Here is a 19,398-nt window from a genome sequence, read left to right as displayed (position 1 = left end):
CAGCTCTGAACAACTCATAGAAGTATAACTCATCCTATCCTATGCTTTACTGTACAGTGAGCACATTCTTTAAAAAAAAATCAAATGGCTTAATATTTTCAGTGGACTTGTGAATGACTAATAATCTCATCGCATTTATTTTAAATGGGCTTCCGAATCACTGATGTATATTAGGTTTTTTTTCATGTCACTTTTTGAGAGGGCATTATAAGTTTTGATTAAATGTCCTATATTATATATATCATTTTCTGGCAATGTTCTAATCTTATTTTTCAATTTTAATATAATACTTTCACTGTTTCATAACTTTTAGAAAAAATACTCTTTCTGTATGTAGTCCTATGAAACAGAGCAAGTTCATGAGTTTTCAAACTGCAAGCTATTTAATAGCCTCCATTTGGTAATTATAGAGATTTATATCCCTCTCCTCATCTCCCACAAAATTCAGAGCTGATCTGTCTAGTTGACTTAGAGACTGACTTAGAGGTCTATACATTCATTATCCTTGACAATAAGCTGTTAGATTAGGTTAATGATTTAAGACTAATATATGTTTGGAAATGGGAGAAAGAGGTTTAAAACTAATTTATAGGAATATAATCCACTGGTCATTTTCATGTTTCATCAAAAAATATTTTAGAGGATGTCTCAATAGTAATTGATCACACTGAGGTGACAAAATGGGCTGTCCTTGTTTTACTAGGAAGAGAAGGAAGCTATTATCTCCTTTTCGGTTCAGACTTTCAGGGTAACCAGACAGTTTATCATTTATCAAAGAATTAAAATAATCTAAAAGTTAGAAAGAAGAAGTACACTGGCACAATATGGATGCAGCTAATGTTACAAGTCCAAAAATGTCACCCATCTCAGTATGTTGTGTACTATCACTTAGAAGATGGTATAGCTACCCTGGTTTTCTCTTTCAAAATCTTTTTTTTTTAATTAAAAAAAATAATGTTTATTCATTTTTGAAAGAGAGAGAAGCAGAGAGTGAGTGGGTGAGGGGCAGAGAGAGAGGGAGACACAAAATCCAAAGCAGGCTCCGGGTTCTGAGCTGTCAGCACAGAGCCCAACACAGAGCTTGAACCCATGAACTGTGAGATCCTGACCGAAGCCGAAGTCTCATGCTTAACTGACTGAGCCACCCAGGCTCCCCTCTTTCAATATCTCTTAATACTCACCAACAAAAGCAAATTTATTTTTAACTCCTGCATGAACCATTGGGATATAAAATAGCAAATAATTTCATAGTATATTAACAACATATAACATGTACTTTTAAAATGCCATATAATTTTTTTTAAATCTAGTTTTTTCAAGGTTTCTTGGGTTTTAAATAAATGAGGTGAATGAGAAACAAAATCATAGAAGTGCCTAATGTGACTTTAATAAAACAATTCTGTTTTAACTCTAGAGTTGTTATCATATGCTATTTGTAGAATTTTATATTAACATTTTAGTTAACAACTTGCATTGTCTAATTATTAATAACATAAGTAAATTTCCCTTTGTTTTAAATGCTAATTCTATATTAAATTATAGCAATTTAAGTATATATATATTTTTTACCATCTGGCTTGAAAATGTTTTCAGAAAATAAACTCATCAAATGAATTATATTTCTAGTCAATCATACACTTACTATTATTTATGAATAACATTTCATTTACACCAAAATATTTTAGAGTCCTTTTCCTAGTATTAATTAATTTAAAGCTAGCATACATAGTAATATAAACTTTAATTTGCCATTAAACCAATTTAATAGAGAGATAGATAGATTAAAGAGATACTTTTGGGATTCAATCTTTCTCTGCACATACATTTAACCCAATGCTATGCTACCATATACTAAAGGCCCTGTGCTGTGATGAATCTTTTTTCTGCTCTCAGAGATACTGTGGGGAATAAGATCAATACAAAAAAGAGCTCACAAATCAGGTAGGAAGGTCACCATCAGAAAACAACTCTGTGCATTTAAGGCAAATATATAGAGGCAACTTCTTTTAATAACAAAGGTTTTATTTCTAAGCACTAGTGCTTCAGTTTTTCTTGAGAAAAAATAAATAAGAGACATGCTCTCTGAGAACATTCAGTTACAGCACTTTCAGAGAGAAGGGGGAGAAAACCCTGAAATCAAGAGAAAATGAACATAAAATTTGGGTCACTGCTAAATTAATATTTTCTCTGTGGGTTTTCCTTTACCAGTTGCTTTTATATGCACTTCACATCTAAGTATTTAGGCTAAATGCATTTGAAAATCTTGCTTTTCCACTGATGCTCCATTAGCAGGAGTGAACTCTGCTATATCAGGGTCTAAGCTATTTTAAAGCAAGGAGAAGGTTGCAGGACTTTTGTACTCAATAACAATTCATTCTGATTTTATTCTTAAGTCATGTCTGACATAATTTTCCCCCAGTGCCTTTTGACTTCTGCTTCTTCAGAAGTCTAAATTTCTGCAACATGTGAAGTTGGTGTCTAAGACATTTATAGCCTTCTTCTGTAGTATGTGAACCTGAGACTTCTTGTGTATTCATCCTAAATTAGTTTGCCTCAGATGACTAAATAGGGCCTCCCATACTGAATTGGATTGCTATTCCCACCATCTGTATGTTCATCATCTTAATCCTTTATTGATGTCAATCATGTGTCATATGAGGGAAGATAAAAGAGAGAAATTACAAGTTGCATTTCCTTAGTGACCCAGGAATCAGAATCTATGGATATTTCTTCGTTTTTTTTTTTTTTTGTATAGTTTCCCAGAGTCCTTGTTTTCTTTGCTATCCACATCAAATATTACTAAGAATGGATATGGAGATCCTGTTTTGCATATCTTGGAATTTCTCAAATCACTAAAATCTGTGCTCAATAAGCCTCTGTGTTATCTCTTGTCTCTCCTCCATCTTCAATCCCTTCCCTTCCCTTTGCTGTTTCCCTGAAAAAATAAACCTGTTGTTTCCTATGTGAACAAAGGGGACCCTTTGTTTTTCTTCTGACCCTAGAGCTACAGCCTTTTCTCCTCTTCAACTTCACTGCTAAACTGTTTGAAAATGTAGTTTCCCCTTTCTGTCTCCATTTCCTTATATCAACTTCACTTTTGAATCAACAGTAATCTGGGGCTGTCTGGTTTTAGCACTGAAAATCCCGTGACCCAAGACATTCCTCAGCTGTGGACAAACTCACACAGCTGGTCACCTTAGACACCTCTTCCTCCCATAATCTCTACCTCTAATCACTCTTCAAATTCTGAGAGTTAAACTTCCTGCCTTTAAACCATTCTCTTCCTTTTTTTTTTTTTTTTGTTAGTTTCCTGGTTCAAATTCCCATCCACTCACAGCCTGTTGTACCAACTTCCTCAATGAAACAGACTCCCTTACTCAACTACCATAATATATTAGTCTTTCTAAAAGGCAAATTTGATTGTGTTACCCTGCTTCCTTGACATTCTAACAGATTGCCCCTGAAACACTATAAAACCTGAATCAGGTACTTCATGACCTTGTCCTTGTCTCTCTGAATACTCTTACCGGCTGTTTCTTCTTCTGTAAGCTCTATTCATACATATTATTACACCCAGAACATACTATTTAAGCCTCACATTTCTACTGCTTTGTACATGCACTACCTTTTCCCAGAGTCCACACTCTCCAGACTACCTGATATATCCTACTTATCCTCCACATCTCAGCCCAAGCACAGACTCCTCTTGGAAGCCATCAATACCCTTTCAGGCAGATGACAGTTCTCCAGGCTTTCTCTCTTGTATGTTCTTCCATTTAAAAACATACCTCATTGCATTAAGATAATCTCTTGTTTCTCTTTGCTACAAGATCCTTAAGGAGAAGCACTACATGTTCCCCTTTCATATTTCCTGAACCAGAAGAGTTTCTGTCTCAATAAAAATTGTTGAATTAATGTTTAATGAAGTCATTGCATTATTTTTGTAACCCCTACACATACAGGAGGCAGGGTAGGTAAGAGTACCTAAGCAAGACCTTGTAAATAGGAACACACTCCCATTTTTTACCTTCCATGCCCTTGCACAATTACTTTATAAGTTGCACCCAGAACCTAAAGAGTGACCAAGAGTGATTAGACTTATCAACACCTAAAAAAGGGCTGAAGATTTGCTTACTGTTCTTGCATCCCATACAGACAGGGTCTTATCTGCAGAACCTGTGAGAAGAGTGTTGGAACCAGGAAAAAACTCAATGCTGTTCACAGAATCCACATGTCCGTACAAAGTGCATCTGCATCTTTCACTGTGTAGACAGAAATGGAGAGTTCAAGTCTTAGGAGTTAGCACCTAAATGTTTCTTATGCTGTCTACACAATGCTAATGAAGATAATTTAAGTATCTGAAACGTAATTTTGTAAATGACAAAAATATACAAAAGCCACATTTTAAGGGAAAATTCTAGTCACTTGACGTCCCAAGCACTCTATAGAATTAGTAGCATACAACTGACTAAATTTAAGTTACCTTCAATTTATAAAGTCACACCAACTGTCATTTATTCCTTCTCACGAAATGATTAAATAAAAATGGTCCCCATCTAATAAACGAATATGCTAAGAAAAGAAAACAATGGAAGGCAAATGTTCAGGCTTCATTCTAAACCCACTGAATTCGATTCTGATCTCTACTGTTAGAAATAACTAAGAAAGAAATAAAACTGCAGTTTTGCCTTTTGCCACTTTATCAAAGTTTTTTTTTTTCAAGGAAACAGAGTATATACAGAGCAGCATTATTCCCTGTTTGTAATGCTTAATTGCTTTTAATGAACTTCAGTGATACGCATATTTTAAAAACAGAGAAAGAGTAGAAGCAGGATAATTAACAGTGTTGAGAACACAGGAGTCAATATAAGCATATTTCTAATAAGATAACCAGTTGTTTAAGCTCTGACCAACTGGCTCCTTTCTGGCTTGAGCCATGCCATATCCGGTAGTCTGGCATAGTGGGAAAACCTCTGCAATGGGAGGCAGGAGACCGTGTTCCAGTCCTAACTTTGACAAGAGCTAGCAGGGTGACCAGGAGCAAGTTATTCAATCTCAGTGCCAGCAGCTTTCCTTCCTATATGAATGAGATTACTTAATTTGATGTACTGAGAGGTCCAATCCAGCTCCAACATGCTGGGATTCTCTGACCAAGGTCATATACGTAAAAGGGAAGGGAAGAAGTCAAACTGAGCATAGCATGTAAGAACTGTTAGGAGCAAAGTTTGTTCCTCCTCACTTGATTTTGATGGTTTTTTTTTTAAATCAAGAGATATTAAGATTTATGAATATATTAACACATATGTAAGTTACTCAGTGACACTCTCTGTGATTGAGTCTTTCCATATCAAAATTAAGTATTATATTAATTAATGTCAGAAACAAGAAAGTAAAATCAATAAATTCATTAATTAGGACCATTCTGTGTTAGCATCTTTATCTCAATATTTCTGAGAGAGCTTGATAATAGTTTGATTATTAAAGCTGATGATATGGGTCAGTATATATCAGGAGTTAACAAACTATGGCATATAGCCTGGCTGCCTATTTTTGCAAATGTTTTATTAGAAGATACCAATTTGTTTACACTTGTCTGTTGCTGCTTTCCCACTACTATAGCAGAGTTGCATAGTTATAAGAGAGACCATATGGTTCATAAGCTTAAAATATATAATACCTAGTCCTTTAAGCTAATATATTTGGATATTTATAAGTATGCCTGGATTTTACTTCTGACAGTTTTTTCCTCTTTTGAGGTTAGTGCTAAAATGTACAGAATAATTTCTTTTTTATTTTTAAGGACTTATTGTGTTATATAGACATTTTGCATGCTATTTTCTAATGATTCCCAAAACATAAGTATAAAACATTTCTTTAAAAGTTTATACTCCAATGCCCACCATATTGAAATAATGACACTTAACTATTAAGGTAATTGTTCCAGAAGAGTAATTATTCTTTCTCCATAGCTTTATGGGGAAACAGAGAGACAGAGAGAGATTTAACAGAAAAATAAGAAGAATATATTTATTTTATTAAAGTAGTAAACTTTTAAGTTACACAGGATTTAACTATAAAACAAAATAAGCAGAATTAAAGGCAGTGCTGAAAGTCAAGTAAATATTTTATTATTGTGAAATATCATTCCCTAAGAGACATCCTAACATTAAGAAAAAATATTAAAATTACATTATTTTTAATTATTTTATAACTTATAGAAACGTAAAATTAAAAAAGGAAATGAACAAATGTATAATTCCTCCCTCTTTTTATACTTACCTCCCAATTTTCAAAATCACATTGTTAATACTACAACATCAAAAATCGTAACACATATTTGATCAGTATTCACAAATCTCATAGTTGCTTAGTGACCCCCACCTGTCCTCCTAATTTTTATTTAACATATATTTAAATTAATCCTCTGTACCCATATTTTTTTTACATTTTCTTCATCATTCATTACTTCAAGAGCAATTTTGAATGGCTATAATATCTTGTTTCATCAATTTTTTCTCAAATGTTTATGAAGAAATTTTCCACTGTCTTATACCACAGGCAAAGTCTGAAGCCAACCTAATCTCTGTTCCCATTTCCACTCAACTACCTTTGTGGATGATAGGCTTTCTATGCACATTAGCCGCGTAGGTCTTTCACAAACACCGCTGTTCAGAAATTTTATCATGGCATGACTTGATAGCTATTTCCATCTATTATTCTCAGACTATAATTATTCTACGAAAGTTGCTTCCACTATATCTTTATGTTTTTCTCTTCCATTTATTCCATTTTTTTTTCTTTAGGAACACCAACCAGGTTTTATTTTTATTTTGTCTCATTTGTCTCTACAGCTAACATTTTGTTTATGATGCTTATATCCTTATTTTTTTTCATTTTTTCACCTCTGCTCTTTATAATTCTCAATTGTGTTTATTTGTGTGTGTGTGTGTGTGTGTGTGTGTAGAGGGGAGTCATCAAAAGCTTTGGTTTATGTTTTCTGTTTCACTTATTTGCTGATATTTCTCAGTCTACTTTTCATATATGTCTACTGTCTTATAAAATCATAATGAAATGCTTGAACATTTTTGATATTTCATCATATAAAATAAATTAAAAATAACATTTCTGTAATCTTTGAAAATATAGTGTATTTTCTATCTGAATTATTGATAACTTTGCTTAGGTAATTCCTTCTGCATTATATAGTCCCTAGTAGAATTTTGTTTATATTAATTTATTCTTCCACTTTTATAATTCTTCATAAGTTCAGGGTTGGTTTCTTTTTATTATGACTTATTTTTGAATGGGACAGCTACTTGCTAAATTAAATAGCAGAAAGAAAAAACTGGACGTATGTTATCTCTAATTTCTAATCAGGTTTGTTGTCTTCCACAAAAACTTACCACCAAGTGTGTTATTGTCCCGATCCCTAAGTTCATCACTCTTCCATTTTTGTATTTTAAAGTATAGATGTATCTTGTTGCAAAACCCCTTGAGTCACAAGCTCTGTATTAACTCTGAAGGTCCCTGCCTCCCTTACCACCTTCAATCTGTCTCATCTATGGCAATCTCCGTTATCTCCTTTATCTAACAATAAAAACGTCTTGTTAGAATTTGTTTCTAACCATGTAGAGTAACCAGTACGTTACTTCTCCTCACACAATAAATAAATACAAAATTACACAAATTATGTAAAGCAACTGTTCTATGGCATTAAACTAAACACAGCACAAGATAGTAATCTTTTAGAGAAAGAAAAAGCTCAACATGAGCTCCACTACCCTCCTGACTTTCTGCTTGGAAGCACTTCCCTGCTATTAAATGTAACAGCAGGACCCCAGTAGAATTGAAGTCTCTGTGAGACAAAAGGCAGTGAGAACAGTTAGGGCTGCTGATATGCCTAGAATTTGCAGTGTGGGCTACCTGAGAAAAGGGAACTGCACTGGAATGGCAGTAGTTTTTATGGGGATTTTCTAGGAATTGTTTGTCAAGGTCTAGATGGCATTTCTACAGAGTAAGATTCAATAGTCCTAGCAGAGATTTCCCCCTAGGAAATCTGTAGCTGAGAGCTGAACAGTAATACCAGAGACCAGGGACTGTTGGAAGACACTGTGCTTTAATCCCAACCAGAGGGAAGAGAACTCACTGGGCACCTCATACTTTCAGTTGGGACTCCAGAAAGACCCCACAGTAAAAGTGAGGGTCATCTTCATTAACTAAGTTCAAAACCAAAGTAGACTTGTCTTGCCAAAAAATGAAACCAAGACAGAAAGGGCAAAAAGAATCTGCTGATAATGAAACTAATCACTAGGACAGAACTCACTACCTTTCATAGAAAGACCACCTAATATAGACTACCTGTAATTGCCATTAACGACATCCAGCATATAATTTTAAAAAATTACTACACATGTGAAGACGTAGTAAATGTGATCCATAATCAAGATAAAATCTCAGTAATAGAGATTCTAAGATGAATCAAATGTTGATCATAGAAGACAAAAAAGACTTCAACCATCTATTATAAATGTTTAAGGATAAAAAGACACAGTTACAATGCATGTGTAAATAAAGAATCTCAGAAGATAAATGGAGGGGTGCCTGGGTGGCTCAGTTGGTTCAGTGATTGACTCTTAATTTCGGGTAAGGTCATGATCCCACAGTTTGTAAGATCAAGCCCCGTGTTGGGCTCTGCACTGACAATGTGGGTCCTGTTTGGGATTCTCTCTCTCCCTCCCTCTCTCTGTTCTTCCCCTGTTCGTGTTCTCTCTTTCTCTCTCTCAAAATAAATAAACTTAAAAAAAAAGTGGAAACTATAAAAAAGAAGCACAGGGAGGAATTAATAAGTACAATATGTGAAATAAAAATATCATTGATCTTTTGCAAATGATGATCAAAGATCATTTGCAAAATGGATATTACAGAAAAAGGATAGGTGGGCTTGAATACAGATTAACAGAAATTATCTAATTTGAATAACAGAGTAAAAATATAGTATATAGTAAAATATAGATATAGTAAATATCTATATCATAGATCAGTCATCAGTAGGGAAATATCACACAGGCTAATGGATAAATAATGGGTTTCCAGAGTGGGGTGGAGAGTAGGAGAATGAGAGGAGTAGCACATTTCTGAAGAAATAATAACTACAAAATTCCCCAATTTGATGAAAAATACCAATATACAGATCCAAGAAACTCAACAAAGTCCAAGAGAGTTAATAACAGATAGAACATACCTAAGCATTTCATAGTCAAATTGCTAAAAGCAAAATATAAAACAAAAATCTTTAAATGGCTATAGATAAAAGAAACACAACATGTAGGAAACAATGGTATACATGGCAGCTTACTTCTCAGCAGAAAAAAATAGAGACACAATATAATAGAACACATTTAAGGGCTGAAAATCCAATAATCAGTTAAAAATACCTTCCATAATGAGGATGAAATAAATTTTCAGATAAATGAAAGCTGAGAAAATTCAACACCAGTAAATCTTTCCTATAAGAAATGCTAAAAGAAGTTATTCACACTGAATGAAAATGGCACCTGATGGAAACATGTATATGGAGAAAATAATGCTGGCATTGGCTACTTGGAGTCTTTTGTGGTTCCATACAAATTTTAGGATTGTTCTAGCTCTGTGAAAACTGCTAGTATTTTGATAAGGGACTGTATTAAATGTGTGGATAGCTTTGGGTAGTACAGGCTTTTTTTTTTTTTTTTTTGACAGAGAGAGAGAAGAAAGTAGGATTTGGGGAAGGGCAAAGGGAGAGGGATAGAGAATCTTAAGCAGCCTCCACACCCAGCAGGAAGCCCTACATCAAGCTCAGGAGCTATGTAAATACATGCTTTTGGAAAGGAGATGTATGTTAAAGGTATAGCAATTGTTTGATGTATGTTAAATGTAAATACATGTAAATACATGTAATACATGTAAATTACATGTAAATACATGCTTTTGGAAAGGAGATGTATGTTAAAGGTATAGCAATTTTTTGAAAAATGTTTCTTCATTTATTTTGAGAGGGAGGGAGGGAGAGAGAGAGAAAGAGAGAGAGCGAGCGAGCATGAGCAGGAGAGAGTGGCAGAGAGAGAGGGAGAATCTTAAGCAGGCTCCATGCTCAGTGCAGAGCCTAATGTAGGGCTTGATCCCATGACCATGAGATCGTGGCCTGAGCTGAAATTGGGATTTGGACACTCACCTAACTGAGCAACACAGGTGCCCTAGGGTAGCACAGACATCTTAATAATATTTGTTATTCCAATCCATGAGCATGGGATGTTTTTCCATTTCTTTATGTACTCATCAATTTCCTTCATAAGTATTCTATAGTTTTTAGAGTATAGATCTTTTACCTCTTTGGTTAGGTTGATTCCTAGGTATCTTATGGTTTTTGTACAATTATAAATGGGAATGATTCCTTGATTTCTCTTTCTACTGCTTCATTATTGGTGTATCGAAATGCAACAGATTTCCATAAGTTGCTTTTAAAATTCAACACCCCTAAAATAAATAATACAGTTAAGAAATGGACAGAAGACATGAAGAGACATTTTCCAAAGACATCCAGATGGCTAACAGACCCATGAAAAGATGTTAAACATCACTTATCATCAGAGAAAGACAAATCGAAACCACGGTGAGATTATCACCTCACACAGGACACAAAAGAGATTGGCAAGGACATGGAGAAAAGGGAACCCTCTTACATAGCTGATGGGAATACAAACTGGTACAGCCACTCTGGAAAACAGTATAGTGATTTTTCAAAAAAGTTAAAAATAGAACTATCTGATGACCCAGGAATTGCACTACTAGGTATTTTCCCAAAGGACATGAAAATACTGACTCGAAGGGGCACATGCATCCTGATGTTTACAGCAGCATTTCAACAAGAGCCAAATTATGGAAAGAGCCCAAATGTCGATCAACTTATGAATGGAGAAAGAAGATGTGGTGTATATATGTGTGTGTGTATGTATGTACGTACATACATTACCCAGTACATGTACATGTACACACATTACTCAGTCATCAAAAAGGATGAAATCTTGCCATTTGCAATGATGTGCATAGATCTAGAATGTATTATGTTAAGCAAAATAAGTCAGAGAAAAACAAATACCATATGATTTCACTCATATATGGAATTTAAGAAACAAAACAGAGGAACACAGGGGACAGGGGAAAAAAGAGAGAGAGAGAAAGACAGCCACAAGAGATTCTTAACTATAGAGAACAAACTGAGGGTTGATTAATGGAGGGAAGTAGGTGGCGGATGGGCTACATTGTTGATGGGTATTAGGGAGGACACTTATTGTGATGGGTACTAGGTGTATATGTAAATAATGAATCACTAAATTCTATACCTGAAACCAATTTTACCATATTTAACTAACTAGAATTTAAATGAATTCAAATTTAAACAAAAACTTGAAAAGAAAAAGATAAAAAAATAAGAACAGATAATATGTGGTTATAGAAACCAGAACAGTATTTGCTAGAGGGAGTAGGCACTGATTAAATAAAGACACAAGGAAACTTTCTGTGGTCACAGAAATCGTCTATATCTGCATTAGTTTCAAAGTTATATACATTTGTTAAAACTCATCTAATTGAACAGTTAATAACTGTTCATTGCACTGGATGGATATATTACCTCAAATAAACAACTAAAAACAAATATGGCTTGCCAGAATACTTTTTCCCTCTACTTTCACTCTCCTGATATTTATGGCATTGTAAATATTCTAGAATATATATTTCTGTGAATAACTGAATATTTATAGTGATCCTATTCTCTTATCAAGTATGTTTCTCATACAAGCATGGATCAAGTACATGCATCTTCATAGATGGACAGAGAATCTTTAATATTTAAAATAGCTATACCATTGGGGCACCACACTGAGCAGAGAGCCTGCTTAAGATTCTCCTTCTCTCTGCCTCTCCCCCCCACCCCGCTCTCTCTTAAAATAAATAAACATTTAAAAAATAGCTATACCATTAGCATATACATCTTTTCCTTTGTAAAGGTATGTATTTACATAGCTCCTGGGAGGTCTTTTATGTTTAATTAAAAGGAAGTAAACAGGAAAGAAAACATAAAAAATAAAAATCTACAAGGGATTTAATGAACACAATACAAGTGAGAGAAAACACAATCGATACAGATGAATGCATAAGAAACAGCATGAACAATATATAAAACAATGATTAATATTTCTAACCTATCAAATGTTAGTGAATAGATTTCTATCTGTGACAAAATTAAGATTATTATTTGTAAGTAGTTCATTAGTTGTAACTTTTTAGAAGACTATTTACTAAAGAGAAAAATTCTGAATATGATTTTTTTTTTAATTTTTTTTTTCAACGTTTTTTATTTTTGGGACAGAGAGAGACAGAGCATGAACGGGGGAGGGGCAGAGAGAGAGGGAGACACAGAATCGGAAACAGGCTCCAGGCTCTGAGCCATCAGCCCAGAGCCTGACGCGGGGCTCGAACTCAGGGACCACGAGATCGTGACCTGGCTGAAGTCGGACGCTTAACCGACTGCGCCACCCAGGCGCCCCAAGAATATGATATTTTTAATTGAAGCATTTCAACTTACAAAGAATTATGCTTTTAACTTAAAAGTATTTTTAACAGATATAATTTTCCATTAAACTAAAAAGTCTATTACAAAATTTGGTACTATTTTTAAAAGCAAATGCAACAGTATTACAAATATGATTATATCTGGTTCACCCTAACAAAGATATAACAAACATACGTACACAGAAAATGCATTGTTCTAATAGGTGTCCTTGCATATACACACTATTGGTAAAATACTGTGCATGTCTAGAATTTATATCAGCCTTTGTGGTTCATTAAAACCCAATTCATTTATTTAGGAGTATATTCATATATGGTGTTGGGATAGAGGGAGCAATTTCTCAATGATATAGCTCACATAGTTTCCCAAATGAAAAGGAAAAGCTGGGTCTTCACATAGCTTAACAGAAGAAAGAACTGCTGAACGGGGAAAGAAATCTGCTCAAGAGCCACTGGTTTAAGGTGTGGGGCATTCCAGGCAGACAGGCTGCAAGAGCAGGCTTGTGAGAGATTAATTAGCTGCCAGAGCAGGGAGTTCCATTCAAAATTTCTTTGCAAGGTGAAAATGGACTAAAGTGATGGAGCATGACAGCACCACAAGGGATGGAAATGATTTGTACACTTCCATCAAAAACATAAACACTGAAGCCTGATGCAATTTTCTCTCTGTTGCCCTGTCGGCTGTTTTCCTAACATTTTTGTAGGAAGAAAGTTCATAAGCAATGGCTGTTTATTAACTCACCTCCTGCTTTTGCTTTATTTCCTATTTTCCCTTGATTTAATTTATTATTCTGGTAAGTGAATGATGAATATTTTTCTGAACTTTCTACTCATTATAAAACAAAGTTATCTACTCTTCTAGAGCAGATACATTTTCATTTAAAACGTATTTCCCATACATAGGCTAACATACAAGATGACAACATTTTAACATAGTTTCTCTTCATGAGGCATTAAATTTTAGGAGTTTTATTTTCTTTGGTGTGTTTGTTTTAACACTATTAATATTGAATATGCAATTGCATCTTTAAAACTTCAAGCCTGTATGAATTTACAGATCAACAAAATATTAAGAGAGGCATGGAACATTTACAAAAAAGCAGCACAATATATATCTCTGAAGATAAAAGCTAAAAAAAAACTATTCTTGTTTTGAAAAAGAGGATTAGCATTCATTACTTTATTAATACTTAGTAATACCTGGATTTTAAATAGTGTTTATATAATTGAGTCAACCTGCGATAATAAAATTTATCACTAGGCTTAGCCAATAATTCTTTGTGAAATACCTAAATCTAAGAATCCAACATGAAAATTAGTGAAACCTATTTAAATCCTCATACTGTAATTCATAAGATCCAGTTCACTGAGGGATTCCTCCCCACCCTGGTTTATTTTTAAAAGTTTATATATAATCTATTTTAAGACCCACCAGAATTAGCATCTCAGCAAGGCAAAATCCTCAAGTGACATCCAAAATTTGACTTCAAAAGTTAACAACACTTTAATAATGAGAGCCTTTTGTGTTATATTACTGTAAATTATATAAAATCCATCATGCAATAGTTTCCTTGTGACCATGGAATTCAGTTGAACATTTAGTAGAGAGAGTGATTTTTAAACAAAATCTATCAGGGAGTCTTCCATAAGCCCTATCTTAAAGTTCACTATAACCTATCATGACATAATAAACTATCATGTAGTTTGAGTATCTCACCCAGGAAGGCTCATGAATAGGCCACAGCTTCGAAACTATAAAATTTCTTGGCCAAAACCCTTGGCAATAAACATACAATCTGAGCCTTACCCCCAAATGGTAATAAAATTCCACTCCACATGTGTAAACATAGGGCAGATTCTTGGTAAGCTCAAAATATTTGGAATACAGCCAGCATTTAGGGAATAGAAGCAAAAAGTGAATAAATTAAATAACTATAGTAGAGCTAGGGATTCACTCAGAGTACTCTCAAGTCCTCACTCAGATTTTCTGATCAGTCAACTGACCTGTTTTTTGTTTGTTTGTTTGTTTTTAAATTTTGCTTTAATTTTTTTTTAATGTTTATTTATTTTTGAGACAGAGAGAGACAGAGCATGAACGGGGGAGGGTCAGAGAGAGAGGGAGACACAGAATCTGAAACAGGCTCCAAGCTCTGAGCAGTCAGCACAGAGCCCGACGCAGAGCTCGAACTCACGGACCCCCAGATCATGACCTGAGTCGAAGCCAGACGCTTAACCTACTGAGCCACCCAGGCGCCCCTCAACTGACCTGTTTTTGCAAAGAGCAGGGTTTTGCAAAGGGAGAGGGTTAAGAGGCTGGAGGGCACAACTGGTAACAGTAAGAGAAAGTAGACGCTTGGCAGTTTATACCAGTGAACTGGATAAAGGAAAAACTAAAATAAAAAGACCAAATATTGAAATGACATCTTGGGGCAAATTAATAAAGGCAAAAGCAAATAATTCTGTATATTCCAACAGCCCCTACATTTAAAATTGTAGTTTAAACACACCTGTCGAGTGCTAACTATCCGAAGCATTTTGCACGTGTAAACAGCACTGTGAAGTACCGCTGGCCCTATCTATTCACAGATTCTGGATTTGTGAACTGTCTACTCACTAACATGTATTTATAACACCCAAATCAATGCTTTCGTAGACGTTCATAGATATAGACATGCACAGAGTGGCAAAAAATTTCAAGTCACAGGATGTGACATTGCACGCTGAGGTCAAGCTAAGTAAAACTCTGCCTTCTTGTTCCAGCTCTCCTACTGTAAGCAGTGTCCTTTTGCGGTCTACTTAGTTCCGTGGTTTTATTTTTTTTCCCACAGTTTTGTGCTTTTTTGTGGTGATTTTTGTGGCTTTGCTGTTTAAAGTGCCTCCCCAGTGCAGTGTTGTCTGGTGTCTGTAAGTGCGTGAAAGCTGTAATATCACTTATGCAGAAAATGGTTAGATCAGCAAATAGTGCTTTTTGACTAGAATTTCAGTGTGAATAAATCAACAAACACATATTAAATAATGCATCTTTAAACAGAAACACACACAAAACTAGGTTAAATATTGATTAATTGACAAATCAACTTTCAGGAAACTAACCCTGTATTTCCCCTGGGCACAATGTTTCCATATTCACTAATCCAGTGTTTCTGGTGATTTTATAAAATATAACAATCTTGAATAAGAAGAACCAACTACACTTATAATTTATCCAGTTTGAAGATAAGGAAACCAAAGTATACAAAGTCCAGATAACTTGCTCAATATCACACATGTACTTAGTGATGGAGGTAGGATTATTCTTCCCAAACAGTTGGCTTAATACCATGTACTTTTAACCACTATCTACACAATCTTCCACACTGCCTATCATAATGTCAAGTGAGGGCTTTGGGTTATCAGCCAGTGATGAAATTTTGCTTTGCAGGTAGAAAAATGCAACATTCATTTTAGGAGGATTTTCATTAAGAAATAGTTACTATTTAAAGTGTTTCATTGCTATTTAAAGTGTTTCAATAAAGGTGAAATGTTTATTGCCTATAAAATTAATTTGTATTAACCCATACTCCACAGTACCAAATAAATCAATTTTTATGAATTAGAAACATTACAAACACATAAAACAAAAGTTATTTGGTCTGATACAGTGGCCCATTGCAGTTGACTTATGTTGCTTTATAAGATAGTGGTTTAGGGGCGCCTGGGTGGCGCAGTTGGTTAAGCGTCCGACTTCAGCCAGGTCACGATCTTGCGGTCCGTGAGTTCGAGCCCCGCGTCAGGCTCTGGGCTGATGGCTCAGAGCCTGGAGCCTGTTTCCGATTCTGTGTCTCCCTCTCTCTGCCCCTCCCCCGTTCATGCTCTGTCTCTCTCTGTCCCAAAAATAAATAAACGTTGAAAAAAAATTAAAAAAGAAAGATAGTGGTTTATATATTTTCCTAATTCCACATTCAGTGACTTCACTTGGGTCATTTGAAATTGGTCATGGTGGTAGTACTTATACCATGGAAATTGGCAAATGCTACACACCAGAGCCTACGTTTTTCTGAAAGTAGGATTATAAACACACACTGCTTGGGTGCCTGGGTGGCTCAGTTGGTTAAGTGTCTGACTTTAGATCTTGTGGTTCACGAGTTCAAGTCCAGCATCAGGCTCTGTGCTGACAGCTCAGAGCCTGGATCCCGCTTTGGATTCTGTGTCTCCCTCTCTCTCTGTTCCTCCCCCACTTGCACTTTGTCTCACTGTCTCTCAAAAATGAATAATAAATACACACACACACACACACACACACACACTGCCTGATGTGATGATCCTTGGTTTAGCCAGAGTTTTCCTTTCAAATGTATATGAATTACTTAAAGATTTCTTTAAAATTTTTTTTAATCTTTATTTATTTTTGAGAGACAGAGTGTGAGCAGGGGAGGAGCAGAGAGAGAGGGAGACACAGAATCTGAAGCAGGCTCCAGGCCCTGAGCTGTCAGCACAGAGCCCAACGCAGGGACTGAGCCACCCAGGCGTCCCTAAAGATTTCTTTAAAATCCCAGTTATCATCTGATTGCCTGTACTGAGTTTCCTTGGTATTTATTATTTTATTTATTTTGTTTTGTCTTTTGTTTATGTTTTAATCCAGCACATGATACTCATAAGAGTAAGAATGAACATGAGAATGAATATAACTGCCGAAGTTCTTTTTATTTATTTACTTAATTTTTAAATTTAATTTTATTTATTTGAGAAAGAGAGATTGAAAGTGCATGTGCAAATGTGAGCAGGGTGAGGGGCAGGGAGAGAGAGGAGAGAGAATCCCAAGTGGTCTTGACACTGTCATTGCAGAACCCGATGTGGGGCTCATTCCCACGAATTGTGAGATCATAACCTGAGCCGAAGTCAAGAGTCGAATGTTTAACCGACTGAGCCACCCAGGTGCCCCAGTGCTGCTGTTCTTAAGGATGCAGTAATAAACTACTTCTTTAGTAAATACCTGAACTCTTCCTTTACTTTCAGGGCACAGGTTTGTTCCCTGCCATCCATACCTTCTAGGTCATTTGGTACCTACTACCCAATCTAAACTGATTCAAATATTGCCCGTGAATGGTAGTACAAAGGACAGAAAGAATTAGAAATAAAATGTCCCATTACTGAGTTGACTCTCATGGTCTGGATTCTCAAAGTTAACAGACTAAGTAAAATAATTAATTCTGCTTTAGAACCTATGTCTTGTGAGGTGGAATGAGGGAAGCCAATCCCTCGTGTGCCTGAGACTCAGACCTGAATAAGAAAGTGTGAAGGCTTATACACTTCAATCATATGGTGCTGCTTTTGTATTTTCTGTAGTTAGGTCAGTTTTTTAAAGAACTTTTGCTTCTACAAATTCTACGACTTAAAAGTATTAAATATCTTTTTTATATTCAAAAATGGTCAGGAGAGGTGTTTTGAAGCGTATCTTTAAGAATAATTTAAACAAAAAGGGAAATAAATTAGCTTCAAAGATGATTGCAAGTGACTCACTGTTAACTATAAGCTGATCAACAGATGTAACATTAAATACTTGAAATCCAAAAACCACTTCTGAAATCATCTATTTAACTTCTCACTACTTATATGTATATATAAACAAAGTATAGTTGATGTACCATGTTATATTTGTTTCAAGTGTACAACATAGAGATTTGAAAATTCTGTACATTTCTGTCCACAAAATTCTGTATTGTGCTCAGCACAATAAATGTTGCCATCATGTCACTAGACATTATTACAATATTATTGATTATATTTCCTGTGCTGCACTTTTCATCTCTACAACTTATTTATTTTATAACTGAAAGTCTGTACCTCGTAATCTCCTTTACCTATTTTGTCCATCCCTTATACCTTCCTCACTACCAACCATGTTTGCTCTCTGTATTTATGAGTCCATTTCTATTTTTTGTTTGTTCATTTATTTTGAACTTTAGATTCCACATATAAGCAAAATCATATGGTATTTGTCATTCTCTGTTTGAATTATTTCACTTAGCATAGTATCTTCTAGGTCCATGCATGCTGTGCCATGTTGTTGCAAATGCAAAAACTCATTTTTTAAGCTTTTTAAAAAAATGTTTATTTATTTTTGAGAGAGAGAGACAGAGTGAGAGCAGGTGAGGGGCAGAGAGAGAGGGAGACACAGAATCCGAAGCAGGTCTCAGCTTGGAGCTGTCAGCACAGAGCCCAGTTTGGGGCTTGAACTCATGAACTGTGAGATCATGACCTGAGCCAAAGTTGATGCTTAACCCACTGAGCCACCCAGGCACCCTGATCACATTAATTTTTTTATGGTTGAGTAATTTTCCAGTGTGTGTGTGTGTGTGTGTGTGTGTGTGTGTGTGTGTGTGTAGCATAGGCAGTAATCTCTAGGACATCAGCTTTAGCAACATATTTGTAGATAAAACAAAAGCAAAAATATACTATTGGGACTACACCAAAATAAAAAGCTTTTGCACAGAGATGGAACTATCAATAAAAGAAAAAGGCAACCTAATAAATGGGAAAAGATCATTTGCAAATGATATATCTGATAAGGAGTTAATATCCAAAATATATAAAGAACTTAACACAACTCAGCACCAAAAAAAACAAATAATTTGATTAAAAAATGGGCAGAGGACCTAAATAGACTTTTGCAAAGATCACATACAGATAGCCAACAGGCACATGAAAAAAATGCTCATCAGCACTAATCATCAGGGAATGCAAATCAAAACCACAATGAGATATCACCTTGCACTAATCAGAATGGCTGGTACCAAAAAGATAGTAAGT

General features: G+C 35.1%; 1 protein-coding gene across 1 annotated transcript in view; it reads right to left on the bottom strand.

The window, feature by feature from the left end:
• LOC122479521 (sperm-associated antigen 16 protein-like) overlaps positions 1-19,398 on the bottom strand; it is a 556,036-nt gene that overhangs the window by 390,963 nt on the left and 145,675 nt on the right. The window contains exon 4 of the mRNA XM_043573372.1: positions 4,136-4,262. Coding sequence (XP_043429307.1) covers positions 4,136-4,262 — 127 coding nt within the window. The remainder of the gene's footprint in view (positions 1-4,135; positions 4,263-19,398) is intronic.

This window comes from Prionailurus bengalensis, chromosome C1 (genome assembly GCF_016509475.1).
Source record: "Prionailurus bengalensis isolate Pbe53 chromosome C1, Fcat_Pben_1.1_paternal_pri, whole genome shotgun sequence".
Taxonomy (NCBI): domain Eukaryota; kingdom Metazoa; phylum Chordata; class Mammalia; order Carnivora; family Felidae; genus Prionailurus; species Prionailurus bengalensis.
This window is presented reverse-complemented; position numbering and strand designations above follow the sequence as displayed.